We start from the raw sequence: 15742 nt of genomic DNA, 5'->3' as shown, positions 1-15742 counted from the left end.
TATGTTTCTTTTCATGTATTTGCTCAATAAACATGATTTGTTAAACATCAAACTAAATAAGACCGGGTGTGGTGGCTCATACCTGTAGTCCCAGCACTTTGGGTAGGTCACTTGAGTTCAGGAGTTCAAGACCAGCCTGGCCAACATGGCAAAACCCGTCTCTACTAAAATACAAAAATTAGCCGGGCATGGTGGCACACACCTGTAATCCCAGCTACTTGGGTGACTGAGGCAGAAGAATTGCTTGAACTTTGAGGCAGAGGTTGCAGTGAGTGGAGATCATGCCACTACACTCCATCCTGGGCAACAGAATGAGACTCTGTTTCAAACAAAAAACATAAAAAACATCAAACTAAATGCAATTTTATTTGGACACATTTATCAAACTTTTATTTTGTTTTTTTAGAGAAAGGGTCTCATTCTATCACCCAGCCTGGAGTGCAGTGGCACAATCATAGCTTGCTTTAACCTTGAACTCCTGGGCCCAGGTGATCCTCCTGCCTCAGCCTCCAAAAGTGATGGGATTATGGGTGTAGGCCACTGCATCTAGCCCTTATCAAACTTTTAGTATTAATTCATCAATTGAAAAAAATATATTAGAATATGTGATTTGTTTGTTTGTTTGTTTGTTTGTTTGTTTTGAGACAGAGTCTCATTCTGTCACCAGGCTGGATGGAGTGCAATGGCACTCTCTGCTCACTGCACCTGCGCCTCCTGGGTTCAAGCAATTCTCCTGCCTCAGCCTCCCAAGTAGAAATTAGCCACCACGCCCAGCTAATTTCTGTATTTTTAGTAGAGACGGGGTTTCACCGTGTTGGCCAGGATGGTCTCGATCTCTTGACCTCGTGATCCACCCACCTCAGTCTCCCAAAGTACTGGGATTACAAGCGTGAGCCACCGCGCCCAGCCCATGATTTGATTTTTTATTTGGATATAATAGTTTGAGGACTTGCTTATATTTTTCAAAAAATATTTATTGGACAGCCATTATGTGCCAGACACTGTGGGGAACAAAATAAATATAGTTTTTGCCCACTTGTGGCAGGAAGCTTAGCTGGGAACCCTCACATGAAAAAAATAGTCACACAAACTACTATGTAATTGTGAGTTGTGATGTGAACTGTGAAAGAACAGTACAGAGTTCTTTGTGAAAGTTTACTGAGGGAATTGATTTATACAATGGGCGTCATGGGAGGTCTTTGAGTCAGTGACATTTAAGTTTTGAACTGAAAGCCAAAAAAGTGGAAAAATGGTCTAGCCAGAAAAAGCAACACGTACAAAGGCCCTGAGACAGTTGAGAAAGTGAAGCATGTGCAGTACAGTTTAGTAAAAAGGAGGCAGAGTGCAGGGAGAGCCCCAGGTGGCAGGATATCAGAAGGATCAATACAGAAATTTCCTACAAAAGTCCAGCATAGGAAAACCATATGGGAAAAAAATAAAAACCAACAATGCTCAAAATTTACAATGTTCTCACATATGTTGCCTCAATTAATCCCTAGGAGAAGTGTGTGCTGCAGGGAGGACAAGGATAATTATGGTTATTCCTACCACTGAGGATTAAAGTTTAGTTTGGGACAAAGTCATGCAGCTTTTGGTTCCATGGTTCATATCACAGAGGCAAACTCTGTGGGTTCTCTGGGAAGCTGGAAGGGAGTGGGTGTATTGAAGCAGAAATGATCGACTCCAGCCTGGCCAACAGAGTGAAACCCCATCTCTACAAAAAGTACAAAAATTTGCCCTGTGTGGTAGTATGCTGCAATATTGTACTGCGATCCAGCCTGGGAGACAGAGGGAGACCCTGTCTCAAAAAAAAAAAAAAAAAAAAAAAAAGGAAAGAAAGAAAGGAAGAAAGAAATGACCTATGGCTGGGGCTATGCTGAGTATCTGAAGAAAGAAGGCTTTGAACTATATGTTTAAAAGCAAGTACTTCTAGGTTGCCACTCCCTGCCTGTGCTTGAGGGATTTCTCTCCGGGTCAAGACAGAGAATGAGTCTTGCATTAAATTAAATTAAATTAATTAATTAATTAATTTATGGCCAGGTGCGGTGGCTCATGCCTGTAATCCCAGCACTTTGGGAGGCTGAGGTGGGAGGATTGCTTGAGCTCAGGAGTTCGAGACCAGCCTGAGCAACATGGTGAAACCCTGTCTCAACGGAAAAAAAATAAAAATAAAAAAAATTGTAAAAAATTATTTATTTTCAACTTTTATTTTAAATTTAGGGGGTACATGAGTAGGTTTGTTATTGTGTATACTGTGTGATGCTGAGATACAGGGTACGGAGTCTTGCATTTTAGAACGTGATGAGTCACTTTCAAAGTTGACAGTTCTATAATTCCGTGATTTACATATCAGGGCAAAATTTGAGCATAGGCTGATGATTTCTGACTTGAACCTAAAAGTCTGTGGAATCGGAGGGTTCATTAAAATGAGAAACTACAACTCCCGGCAGGCCTCGGGGCTGGGTAGTCTTCCGCGCCCCTCCCTTTTTTTTCCGCCAGAGCTGGGAACGACCAATGACGGTTAGCCATTTGAATAGACCAATAACACATTAAACGGTTCAGGTTGAGGAGGGGCGGTCGAGTCATCCAATCGCACGGAAGAGGTGAAAACAAATTAGCCAATCCAAATATGTGGGGGCGGGACCTAGGTGGGGCGGTGACAGAAGTTTGCTGACGAAGATGGCGACTGAGGCACAGAGTGAAGGGGAGGTACCAGCTTGCGAATCCGGCCGGAGGTGAGCTGAGTTTGGTCCAGTTTCCTGGGAAACGCGGCCTTGGGCTGTTAGTCCTGCCGCCTTTGCCTTGGGTCACGGTGACGCACGGTTCGGGCTTTGTTTCTTTCTCCCATGGCGTTTCTCGCCGTCGCGCCTGCAGGGGCTGAGGCGCGGGGGTCGGGCCTCGGCGCTGGGCTCCAGCCAAGTCTCCCACTCCGTCCTGCCGCTGCCCGAGAGGGCTCCGCCCGCTGCGCTGGCTGCGGACGTCCAGCTGGGGTGGCAGCGCTGATCGCCTTGGCGCCGAGACTCCTCTTGATGGCGAGGAAACGGAAGACTAGGGCTGTTTAGCGAATTCCTCACCGTAACACACAGCTTTTCACAACTTCCCCAAGGCACTTAGTGCATTCAGGTCCGAGCAAGGATTTGAGTGTCAATTGGAAATGGTGTTGAGTCCTTGGGCCAGTTTTTAAACCTGGTCTCGACTTCAGTTTCTTCATCTGCAAAGGGACATGAGGATGCCTATTTCCAAGAGTCAAGATTGAATAAGACAATCTATTTAAAGCTAGCATTGAGCTTAGCCTATAATGACAACTCTACGCGATAGATTTTCTTCTTCCTAGTTGAACAACTAAGGAGCAGATGTGAGACGGATCTGTAGTCCAGGGCATCATGACTTTATTTCCACAGGGTGTTCTTTCCTAAACAGCCACTCCGAGATTTAGCGTTTCCAGGAGAGAATTTCGAGGTGGTGTTGCCTTAGCCTTGAGACCTAAGTTGTCTTAATTGGTTGCAATTTTGTTTTTGGTATAATTCAATAGATTGAGTTTATTTACCTTGCTCCAGCGTAACTCAGTAAAATACTTCGGTTTGGTGTCTTTTGGTTCCATTTGTACCGAATAGGAGATTCCAAGAATCTTGGGAAACTAATGACTTTGTGACCCGACTTCTTCCTGAGCCCAGATGAGCGTGGTTGAGTGTGTTGTTTAAAATATGATACGGGGCCGGGTTTGGTGGCTCACGCGTGTAATCCCAGCACTTTGGGAGGCCGAGGCGAGCAGATCACCTGAGGTCAGGAGTTCGAGACCAGCCTGGCCAACATGATGAAACCCCGTCTCTACTAAAAATACAATAATTAGCTGGGCGTGGTGGTGGGTGCCCATAGTCCCGGCTAGTCTCGAGGCTGAGGCGGAGGTTGCAGTGAGCCGAGATCGTGCCATTGCATTCCACCCTGGATGACAGAGCAAGACTTCGTCTCAAAATAAATAAATAAATAAAAATAAAATAAAATATGATACGCAAGAGTTTTCCACTCTTGAAGCTGCCTATAAATGGTTGATCATTTTTGTTTTGCCCGGGAACTGTAGAGGTGATTGATACATTTGATTAGATCATCTTTCATCCAGTTCTTTAAAAAATTCTAAATTTTGGTGAAAATGTGAGGACAAATAAAATACTATTCCATAGCAAGAGTAGTTTGAATTTCTTTTCTTTCTTTCTTTCTTTCGTTCGTTCTTTCTTTTTTTTTTTTTTTTGAGACGGAGTCTCGCTCTGTCGCCCAGGCTGGAGTGCAGTGGCGCGATCTCGGCTCACTGCAAGCTCTGCCTCCCGGGTTCACGCCATTCTCCTGCCTCAGCCTCCCCAGTAGCTGGGAGTACAGGCGCCCGCCACCTCGCCCAGCTAGTTTTTTGTATTTTTTAGTAGAGACGGGGTTTCACCGTGTTAACCAGGATGGTCTCGATCTCCTGACCTCGTGATCCGCCCGTCTCGGCCTCCCAAAGTGCTGGGATTACAGGCTTGAGCCACCGCGCCCGGCCACTTTCTTTTTTTTTTTTTTTTAAAACACAGGGGCTCCTTCTGTCGCCCAGGCTGGAGTGCAGTGGTGCGATCACAGGTCCCTGCAGCCTTAACCTCCTGGGCTCAGTTGATCCTCCCTCCTCAGTCTCTTGAGTAGTTGGGACTACAGGCACATGCCACTATGCCCAGCTAGTGTTGTTGTTGTTGTTGTTGTTTGTAGAAACCAGGATCTTGCCATGTTGCCCTGGGTGGTCTTGAGTTCCTGGCATAAGTGATCCTCCTGCCTTAGGCTCCCAAAGTGCTGGGATTATAGGTGTGAGCCACTGCGCCTGGCCTGAATTTCTTTGTAGTCTATTGCCAGTTGAATTTAAATTTTGAGTGAGAGTATTAGTTAATTACATGATCAGTAGGTATTCATACAATCTTACCTGAACCTGAAACCATTTCATCAATTCCATATTGTAAAAGAGAAGTGGGCTGGGCGTGATGGCTCACGCCTGTAATCCTAGCACTTTGAGAGGCCCAGGCCGGTGGATCAGCTGAGCTCAGGAGTTCGAGATCAGCCTGGGGAACACAGTGAAACCCCGTCTCTACTAAAAACACACAAAATTAGCCGAGTGTCGTGGCGTGTGCCTGTAATCCCACCTACTTGGGAGGCTGAGACAGGAGAATCGCTTGCACTCGGGAGGTGGAGGTTGCAGTGAGCTGAGATAGCGTGCCATTGCCCTCCAGCCTGGGTGACAGAGTGAGACTATGTTTCAAAAAAAAAAAAAAAAAAAAGAAGAACCCCGGTGCGGTGGCTCACGCCTGTGGTCACAGCACTTTGGGAGGCTGAGGCGGGTGGATCATGAGGTCAGGAGATCGAGACCATCCTGGTTAGCACAGTGAAACCCTGTCTCTACTAAAAATCCAAAAAAAAATTAGCGGGGCATGGTGGCACGCACCTGTAGTCCCAGCTACTCGGGAGGCTGAGGCAGGAGAATCGCTTGAACCTGGGAGGTGGAGGTTGCAGTGAGCTGAGATCACGCCACTGTACTCTGGCCTGGGCAACAGAGTGAGACTCCATCTCAAAAAAAAAAAGAAAAAATAAAGAAGAGAAGTTTGGGGTTTCTGTAAGGCATTTTGAGGGCAGGACACACATGTATTTATTACATATTCCCAGTGCTTAGCTTTGTGTAGGTGGTCAATAATTAGTGAATAATAGTCTGTCATTTCTAAGAAAAATATTTTCTCGTGGTGATAAATACAAATTCTTTCTTGCTCTGCAGGGATTAATCTTTATTATTTATTTATTTATTTATTTATTTTTTTGAGGCAGAGTCTTGCTCTGTCGCCAGGCTGGAGTACAGTGGCACAATTTCAGCTCACTGCAACCTCTGCCTCCCAGGTTCAAGCGATTCTCCTGCCTCAGCCTCCCAAGTAGCTGGGACTACAGGTGCGTGCCACCACACTCAGCTAATTTTTGTATTTTTAGTAGAGACGGTGTTTCACCATGTTGGCCAGGATGGTTTCGATCTCTTGACCTCGTGATCCGCCCGCCTCAGCCTCCCAAAGTGCTGGGATTACAGGCCTGAGCCACTGCGCCCGGCTGCAGGTATTAATCTTTCTAATGTTCTGTTGATAGTGTGGTCCTTGTATTCCATAAAGAGGAAAAAATGGTCTGATTTGCACAGATGAATACATATTTAAATATTGAATGCAGAATATGTGATCATTTAGAACTGCCCAGCTTTTTGTTTTTTCATCAGTATTTTAACACTGCTTCTAATAATTACAAATGCTTTAACTGCTTTTAATAAAATATTTATTTATTTATTTATTTATTTTTTTGTTTATTTATTTTTGAGATGGAGTTTTGCTCTTGTTGCCCAGGCTGTAATGCAGTGGCATGATCTTGGCTCACTGCAACCTCCACCTCCTGGGTTCAAGCGATTCTCCTGCCTCAGTGTCCCGAGTAGCTGGGATTACAGGCATATGCCACCACGCCTGGCTAATTTTGTGTTTTTAGTAGAGATGAGGTTTCTCCATGTTGGTCAGGCTGGTCTCGAACTCCCGACCTCAGGTCATCCGCCTGCCTCAGCCTCCCAAAGTGTTGGGATTACAGGCGTTAGCCACCATACCCAGCCAAAATATTTATTTTTAAAAACTTATTATGATTTTTTTTTGAGACTGGATCTCACTTTGTGACCCAGGCTGAAGTGTAGTGGCACGATCATGGCTCACTATAGCCACGACCTGCTGGGCTCAAGCAATCCTCCCACCTCAGCCTCTCAAGTAGCTGGGACCACAGGCATGCGCCACCACACTCAGCTAATTTTTAAAATTTATTCTAGGGACTGAGTCTCCCTATGTTGCTCAGGCGGGCCTCAAACTCCTGGGCTCAAGCATTCCTCTTGGCCCCCAAAGTGTTGGGATTATAGGTGTGAGCCACTGCACCTGGCCAAAGATTTAAACAAGGAAACATTGCTCTGCCTATAAAGATTCCCATGTTATGTTTTTGACCTGTTGATGAGGAACACCCCCTCCCTTCCATTTCTGGTCTTTATTAAGTAGAATAGTCCTTTACAATTTAACACATTTCATTTGTTATACTTTCAAGTTACCCTTAAGAGGACAGTACTAAAGGGGAATTCACAAATAGAAAATATCCACTGCCGAGCATGGTGGCTCACGCCTGTAATCCCAGTATTTTGGGAGGGGGAGGCAGAGACAGGAGGATCACCTGAGGCCAGGAGTTCGAGACTAGCCTGGGCAATATAGGGAGACTCTATAAAAACATAAAAACACATAGTCAGGTGTGGTGATGCACGCCTGTGGTCCCAGCTACTTGGGAGGCTAAGGTGGGAGGATCACTTGAGCTCGGGAGGTGGAGGCTGCAAAGAGCCATCATCCTGCCATTGCACTCTAGCCTGGGTGACAGAGTGAGACCCTGTACAAACAACAACAACAACAAAAACAAAAAAAGAAACTATCCACTTTACCAATAACAGTATAAACATAATAGAGACCTTTAAGGGTCAAAGAGAAAAGGTGAAAGCCAGAAATGAAATAAAGCTACTTCTCCTCATAATTGGCAGTAGGGAAATAGACACAGCTTAGTATTTTTTAATTAAAAAGAGACATTAAAAGAAAGTGCTAACTATTATTACATGAAGAGCCAGCTTAGGAACAGACTGTAGAATGCCTGGAAATGTTTCTGGAGGACAGGGGAGGTGCCTGAAGATGTGGAAAGGGTTCTATATCCTGTTAATTTACATATCCCTTAGGTATGGAATACTGGTTAGTAAACATGACTTCCTGAGCCTTGTTTTTTTGAGACAGAGTCTCACTCTGTGGCACAGGCTGGAGTGCAGTGGTGCAATGTTGGCTCACTGTAACCTCCGCCTTCTGGGTTCAGGCAATTCTCCTGCCTCAGCCTCCTGAGTAGCTGGGAACTACAGGCATGTGCCACCATATCCAGCTAATTTTTGTATTTTTAGTAGAGACAGGTTTCATCATGTCGGCCAGGCTGGTCTCAAACTCCTGACCTCAGGTGATTCACCCGCCTTGGCCTCCCAAAGTGTTGGGATTACAGGTGTGAGCCACTGCACCTGGCCTGAGCCTTTTTTGTTAAATTGCTTTTTCTATAATAAGACAGTAATGTGTTCCTTTGAGAAAAATGATTCAACCTTTATTGATCCCAGGAAGACTTGTCCTTATATGCACAAGGTAAGTGAGAAAACCTGGCTTAAATATCTGAATCTAGTTTTGTATTTGTGCTGTTAAATTCTTTTTCCTTTTTTTTTTTTTTTTTTTTGAGATAGAGTCTTGCTCTGTCGCCAGGCTGGAGTGCAGTGGTGCGATCTCGGTTCACTGCAAACTTCATCTCCCAGTTTCACACCATTCTCCTGCCTCAGCCTCCTGAGTAGCTGGGACTACAGGCGCCCGCCACCATGCCTGGCTAATTTTTTTTTTTTTTTGTATTTTTAGTAGGGACGGGGTTTCACCGTGTTAGCCAGGATGATCTCAATCTCCTGACCTTGTGATTCGCCTGCCTCGGCCTCCCAAAGTGCTGGGATTACAGGCATGAGCCACCATGCCTGGCCTGTGCTGTTAAATTCTATCTGAAGGGTAATGAGGAGTAGATTTCTTCAGGGGATTTTCTTGAATATGGTTTTATTTTACATTTTATCAATGATCAGGTTGAGAGTTTGATCATATTTGTAAACAAGGCCTGTCTTGGAAGGAGGGGAAGGAAGAAAATAGAATTTTAAAATTAATCTGCATAAACTGGTAAGTGGCATGAAACCACAGCATAAAGCAAAGCAGATACTGTTGCACAAGTTTTCTTTGGTCAGAACAAGTGGGTTGGTAGTATTATAAAGAGTGATATTGGAAATCTGTACACTTTTTGTTGTAAACATTAAATTTGGCTTAGGCCAGGTGTGGTGGCTCATGCCTGTAATTGCAGCACTTTGGGAGGCTGAGGCGGGCAGATCACTTGAGGTCAGGAGTTCGAGACCAGCCTGGCCAACATGGTGAAACACTGTCTCTACTAAAAATATAAAAATTAGCTGGGTGTGTGGCGGGTGCCTGTAATCCCAGCTACTGGGGAGGCTGAGGCAGGAGAATTGCTTGAACCTGGTAGGTGGAGGTTGCAGTGAGCTGAGATCGTGCCACTGTACTCCAGCCTGGGCGACAGAGAGAGAGAGACTCTGTCTCTAAAAATAAAAAAAAAAAAAAAAGAAAGAAAATTAATCTGGATATAGTGGCACATACCCACAGTCCCAGCTACTTGGGAGGCTGAAGCAGGAGGATCACTTGATCTCAAGACTTTGAGGCTGCAGGAAGCTAGAATGCCACCACTATACTCTGGCCTGGGTGACTGAGACCCTGTTGTTAAAAAAAAATAAGTAAAAATAAAGTCCGGGAGCGGTGGCTCACGCCTGTAATCCCAGCACTTTGGGAGGCCGAGGTGGGCGGATCACAAGGTCAGGAGATCGAGACCACGGTGAAACCCCGTCTCTACTAAAAATACAAAAAAAAATTAGCCGGGCGCGGTGGCGGGCGCCTGTAGTCCCAGCTACTCAGGAGGCTGAGGCAGGAGAATGGCGTAAACCCAGGAGGCGGAGCTTGCAGTGTGCCGAGATCGCGCCACTGCACTCCAGCCTGGGCGACAGAGCGAGACTCCGTCTCAAAAAACAAACAAACAAACAAACAAACAAACAAACAAATTTGTTTAAAAAAATTGTATTAAAAAACATAACCATGTATCATCTTACCTATTAAGTGTATAGTTAATTAATGTTAACTACATTTGCATTGTTCTGTGTCCAGCCATTTTTTATATGGAACATCTATAACCTACAAATCCATTGAAGCTTTAAGAGTATATACTTTCAGCATTGCACAGTGGCTCATGCCTGTAATCCCAGGACTTTGGGAGGCCGAGGCGGGCAGATCACCTGAGGTCAGGAGTTTAAGACCAGCCTGGCCAGCATGGTGAAACCCTGTCTCTACTAAAAATACAAAAAATTACCTGGGCGCAGTGGCATGCACCTGTAATCCCAGCTACTTGGGAGGCTGAGGCAGGAGAATTGCTTGAACCTGGGAGGTGGAGGTTGTGGTGAACTGAGATCACACCATTGCACTCCAGCCTGGGCAACAGAGCGAGACTCAGTCTCACAGGAAAAAAAAAAAAAAAAGTATAAAAAAAAATACTTTTTTTTTTTCTTTCTTTTTTGTTAAGAGTGTATAGTTTGGCTGAGAGTGGTGGCTCACACCTGTAATCCTGTCACTTTGGGAAGCTGAGGTGGTAGGATCATTTGAGCCCAGGAGTTTGAGACCAGCCTGGGCAACCTAGCAAGACATTGTCTCTACTAAAAATAAAAAAAATTAGCCAGGCATGGTGGCATACGCCTGTGGTCTCAGCTACTAGGGAGGCTGAGGCAGGAGGATTGCTTGAGCCTGGGAGGTCGAGGATGCAGTGAGCCGTGATTATGCCACCACTCTAGCATGGGCAACTGCGCAAGACTGCCTCAAAAAAACCCCAGTATATACTTTTTCCCCTCTTTCCCCGCTATGAAATAAACTTACATAATATTTACTACAGAAGGCTAGAAAAATACGTAGAAAGAAACCGGAGGCTGGGCTCAGTGTCTCACGCCTGTAATCCCAGCACTTTGGGAGGCCAAGGTGCGGGGGATCACTTGAGGTCAGTAGTTCGAGACCAGCCTGGCCAACACGGTGAAACCCTGTCTCTACTAAAAAGACAAAAATTTAGCTGGGCGTGGTGTCGCATGTCTGTAATCCCAGCTACTCAAGAGGCTGAGGCAGGAGAATCGCTTGAACCTGGGAGGCGGACTTGGCAGTGAGCCGAGATTGCACCGCTGTACTCTAGCTTGGGCAACAGAGTGAGACTGTCTCAAAAACAAAAAACAAAAAATACAAATAAAAATAAGAGAAAAAAGCCAGGTGTGGTGGTGTGCACCTGTAGTCCCAGGTACTGGGGAGGCTGAAGTGGGAGGATTGCTTGAACCCAGGAGCTTGAGGCTGCAGTGAGCTATGATGACACCACTGTGCTCCAGCCTGGGTGCCAGAGTGAGACCCTGTCTCTGAAAAAAAAAAAAAAGGAAAAAGAAAAATATGTAGGAAAAAAGTAAATAAGCCACTCCAATTTACCAGATAGATACAACCATTATTAACATTGAGATAGTTTTTTTTTTTTTTTTTTGAATAGAGATGAAGTTTCACTATGTTGCCCAGGCTGGTCTTTTTTTTTTTTTTTTTTTTTGAGACGGAGTCTTGCTCTGTCGCCCAGGCTGGAGTGCAGTGGCCGCATCTCAGCTCACTGCAAGCTCCGCCTCCCGGGTCTACGCCATTCTCCTGCCTCAGCCTCTCGAGTAGCTGGGACTACAGGCGCCCGCCACCTCACCCGGCTAGTTTTTTGTATTTTTTTAGTAGAGACGGGGTTTCACCGTATTTAGCCAGGCTGGTCTCAATCTCCTGACCTTGTGATCCGCCCGTCTCGGCCTCCCAAAGTGCCGGGATTACAGGCTTGAGCCACCGCGCCCGGCCCAGGCTGGTCTTAAACTCTTGGGCTCATGCCATCCTCCCACCTTGGCACCCCAAAGTGCTGAGATTACAGGTGTGAGCCACCACGTCTGGTTCCTTCTGAGTCTTAAACTTTGTCTGTTATCTAAAATGTGACCTATCCAAGACCTGATTTCTATATCTTGGTTTCACAATTTCCTCCCAATAAGTGCATCATTTCCGGTTGGAAACAGTATAGCAAAAGAGTGATTGAAATACAAGTATTTTCTTTCTTTTTTTTCTTTTTTGAGAGTGAGTCTTGCTCTGTTGCCCAGGCGGAAGTACGGTGGCATGATCTCAGCTCACTGCAACCTCCCAGGTTCAAGCAATTCTCCCAAGTAGCTGGGACTACAGGCACTCGCCACCATGCCGGCTAATTTTTGTATTTTTAGTAGAGACGGGGTTTCACTATGTTGGCCAGGTTGGTCTCGAACTCCTGACCTCAGGCAATCCGCCCACCTCAGCCTCCCAAAGTGTTGAGATTACAGGCGTGAGCCACCGCGCCTGGCTGGAATACAATTATTTTCTTTTTTCGTCCTCACTGCAGCCCCATGAGGAATTATTATACTTAGTTTAGAGATGAGGAAACCAAGACTGAGAACGGTTAAGAAGTGGCAGACTCAGAATCAAAGCCGATTGTCTGCCCCAAAGCCTGCGAGGTATCCGGTGAACCACACTGCCTCCCGAAGATGCCCTCTGGTCACCTTCAGTGAACACTTTCACCTACACTTTTACTAACCATCTTTTAGGATGGGTTGTTTCCACAGATGCTGGAGTCTATTTATTTTGTGCTGATGTTTTGCTACTATTACCTGATATAAACCAAGTTCAACTAGGTCATAGAAACTACATAGTAATAGCTGGGCGCGGTGGCTCACGCCTGTAATCCCAGTACTTTGGGATGCTGAGGTGGGCGGATTGCCTGAGATCAGGAGTTCGAGACCAGACTGGCCAATATGGTAAAACCCCGTCTCTACTAAAAATACAAAAAATAGCCAGGCATGGTGGCAGGCACCTGTAATCTCAGCTACTCGGGAGCCTGAGGCAGGAGAATCACTTGAACCCGGGAGGCAGAGATTGCAGTGAGCCAAGATCGCACCATTGCACTCCAGCCTGGGTGACAAGAGTGAGACTCTGTCTCAAAAAAAAAAAAAAAAAAAAAAAAAAGAGAAAGGAAACTACATAGTAATTTAAACAGAGAATGTTTAATAGGTTATTAACTATAACTGAGGATTCGAGTAACAAGGGATTGGCTAGTAAGAAGTAAAGAGATCTCTAAAAAATATAGAAATAGATACAGGAATCGGCTGAGATAGAATGTACAAGGAAGAGGTTCCCTAGGGCAGAGTTCCAGACCTTGCTGGAGATGGCATGGCCATGGTTGACTGAATGGCAGAGACATTGCTCTGAAGGGGAAGATACAGAAGGGAGGGCTCAGATTCATACTGGGACAAACAGACTTACACATTCATATTTGTTAGGATTCTTTCAGTTATTTGCGATAGAAACTAAAACTAGCTTAAGCAAAAAGAGACTCTAAAATTGGCTCAAGAAACTGAAAAGCCCAGGGGATAAATCAAGTATGGTTTAATCTGTATGGAAAATCTCAAATCTCAGTGTCACTAGATATCTACCTCTTTACTGTCTTAGATCTGGTTTCCTCTGTTTTTGCTTCCTAAGAAGGCAGATTCTGTATAAAAAGTGGCAGTAATGGACCACCAACGGTGTCAGTCTTACATCCCACCAACTTAGCGATTTTAGGATTTCACTAGAGTCTTGGAGTTGAGACTTTTTGTCCTGGTTTGACTTGCGGGCCTTTGCCTGGATTCGTGAAGGGAATAAAATGTTTCAGTTGGTTAAGCTTGGGTGACATGCTCACAGCCAGTGACCACCAGACTGCATAGATTTGAAAGATGGGGAGAAGATTTTTTTTCTTTTTTTTTTTTGAGACGGAGTCTCGCTTTGTCACCCAGGCTGGAGTGCAGTGGCGCGATCTTGGCTCACTGTAACTCTACCTCCCAGGTTCACGTCATTCTCCTGCCTTAGCCTCCCGAGTTGCTGGGACTAGAGGCGGGTGCCACCATGCCCGGCTAATTTTTTGTATTTTTAGTAGAGACGGGGTTTCACCGCGTTAGCCAGGATGGTCTCCATCTCCTGACCTTGTAATCCGCCCCCCTTGGCCTCCCAAAGTGCTGGGATTACAGGTGTGAGCCACTGCGCCTGCCTGAGAAGTTTATTGCTTAAAAGAAAATGGGGGTGCTGTTACCAGAGGAAGGGGAAAATAGATATTGGGAAGGCAAAAGCAGCAGATGTCCACTGTGCTGTCTCTGTAACTCCCCATGTACCTCTCTTTAAATTTATGTTTTGAAAAGGGTCGGCCACTAATGTGTGGTGAAAACACTTTATGTTTCTTAATAAAAGCCCAAGAAACCAAAAAGCACCTTAAGTATTAGCTATCATTTTTCCCCCACTGTCTAAATCCTACTCGTCTTTTAAGATCTAGCTCACATCTCTTGTATATGGGTGAAAGAGTCTCTCCTGAATTCTTAGAGCCTTTATTGTCTGTATCATGTGTTTGGCTATTAATGATCTTGTATCTTCTTTTGTGTTGTGGTCTTCAGCTACTATTTGAAATCGTGTAGCACTTAGTGAATTTTCAATTCCTGGAGGCCAGAGACTTACCTTAATTTTTGTCCCTATACCTTACAATACCTTAAAGTTACAAAGGAATCAGTAGATCATGATTGGATTGATTTTAAATGACACATGAGTGACTAATTTCTTGTTTTTTTTTTTTGAGACGGAGTCTCGCTCTGCCGCCCAGGCTGGAGTGCAGTGGCCGGATCTCAGCTCACTGCAAGCTCCGCCTCCCGGGTTCACGCCATTCTCCTGCCTCAGCCTCCCGAGTAGCTGGGACTACAGGCGTCCGCCACATCGCCCGGCTAGTTTTTTGTTATTTTTTAGTAGAGACGGGGTTTCACCATGTTAGCCAGGATGGTCTCGATCTCCTGACCTCGTGATCCACCCGTCTCGGCCTCCCAAAGTGCTGGGATTACAGGCTTGAGCCACCGCGCCCGGCCGAGTGACTAATTTCTTGTTTGGGTACCATATGTCTCAGAAAAGCAATTCACCTTCCTATGCTGGTTGGTGAAAAGATTTATGGTTAAGTTTGTGGAATATTGAATACTTCTGGCTGAATAAAAGTATAGAAAGTCTTTTCTTTGCTGAGACAGGGTGTCGCTCTATTATTACTCAGGCTGGAGTGGCAGAGGCAAGAACACACCTCGCTGCAGCCTTGACCTCCTGGACTCAGGTGATCCTCCCACCTCAGCCTCCTGAGTAGTTGGGACCAGAGACTCAAGCAATCATGCCTGGCTAATTTAAAAACATTTTCTTTCTTTCTTTTTTTTTTTTTTTTTTGTAGAGACAGAGTCTCGTCATGTCACCTAGACTGGTCTTGAACTCCTAGGCTCAAGTGATCCTGCCACCTTGTCCTCACAAGGTGTTGGAATTATAGGCATGAGCCACTGTGCCTGGCCAGAAACTTTTTTTATTTTTATTTTTTTGAGACAGAGTCTCGCTCTGTCACCCAGGCTGGAGTGCAGTGGCGTGATCTCGGCTCACTGCAAACTCCGCCTCCCCAGTTCATGCCATTCTCCTGCCTCAGTCTCCTGAGTAGCTGGCACTACAGGCACCTGCCACCAGGCCTGGCTAATTTTTTGTAATTTTTTTTTTTTTTTAAATTTTTTAGTAGAGACTGGGTTTCAGCGTGTTAGCCAGGATGGTCTCGATCTCCTGACCTCATGATCCGCCCGCCTCGGCCTTCCAAAGTGCTGGGATTACAGGCGTGAGCCACTGCACCCGGCCGCCAGAAACTCTTAAGAATTTTCAATTTGTGAGCTTCTGTAGATATGAACAAGTCATATGCCAGAACAAAAACCATTAGCTGTCTCTTGGATAGTATGTGTCACTCTGGACTTTGGAACAAATGAATATAGAATTAGTCTTTTAGGACCTAATCTGATCATACATAGAAGTACTTCCAGTTATAAGTGCCTGAGACTCATGGCACTTAAAAGTCTGCCCACCTTGGGCTCCCAAAGTGCTGGGATTATAGATGTGAACCGCTGTGCCAGATGTTACTTTCTTTTTTTCTTTTTTCT

The 15742-nt window shown here is 45.3% G+C and overlaps 1 protein-coding gene across 16 annotated transcripts in view; it reads left to right on the top strand.

Moving 5' to 3' along the window:
- Positions 1 to 2655: 2655 nt before the first annotated feature.
- Positions 2656 to 15742, top strand: part of ARHGAP19 (Rho GTPase activating protein 19) — a 79819-nt gene continuing 66732 nt past the window's right edge. For all 16 annotated transcript variants that reach the window (XM_074002360.1, XM_074002356.1, XM_074002361.1 and 13 more), the window contains exon 1: positions 2656 to 2735. Coding sequence is in view for 8 of the 16 variants with exons in the window: in XM_015456500.4 (XP_015311986.1) it covers positions 2680 to 2735 (56 nt within the window). In the remaining 8 variants the exon portion in view is untranslated. The remainder of the gene's footprint in view (positions 2736 to 15742) is intronic.

The sequence above is a fragment of the Macaca fascicularis genome, chromosome 9, assembly GCF_037993035.2.
Source record: "Macaca fascicularis isolate 582-1 chromosome 9, T2T-MFA8v1.1".
Lineage (NCBI taxonomy): Eukaryota > Metazoa > Chordata > Mammalia > Primates > Cercopithecidae > Macaca > Macaca fascicularis.
The sequence above is the reverse complement of the archived record's forward strand: the minus strand, read 5'-3'. Positions and strand labels throughout refer to the sequence as shown.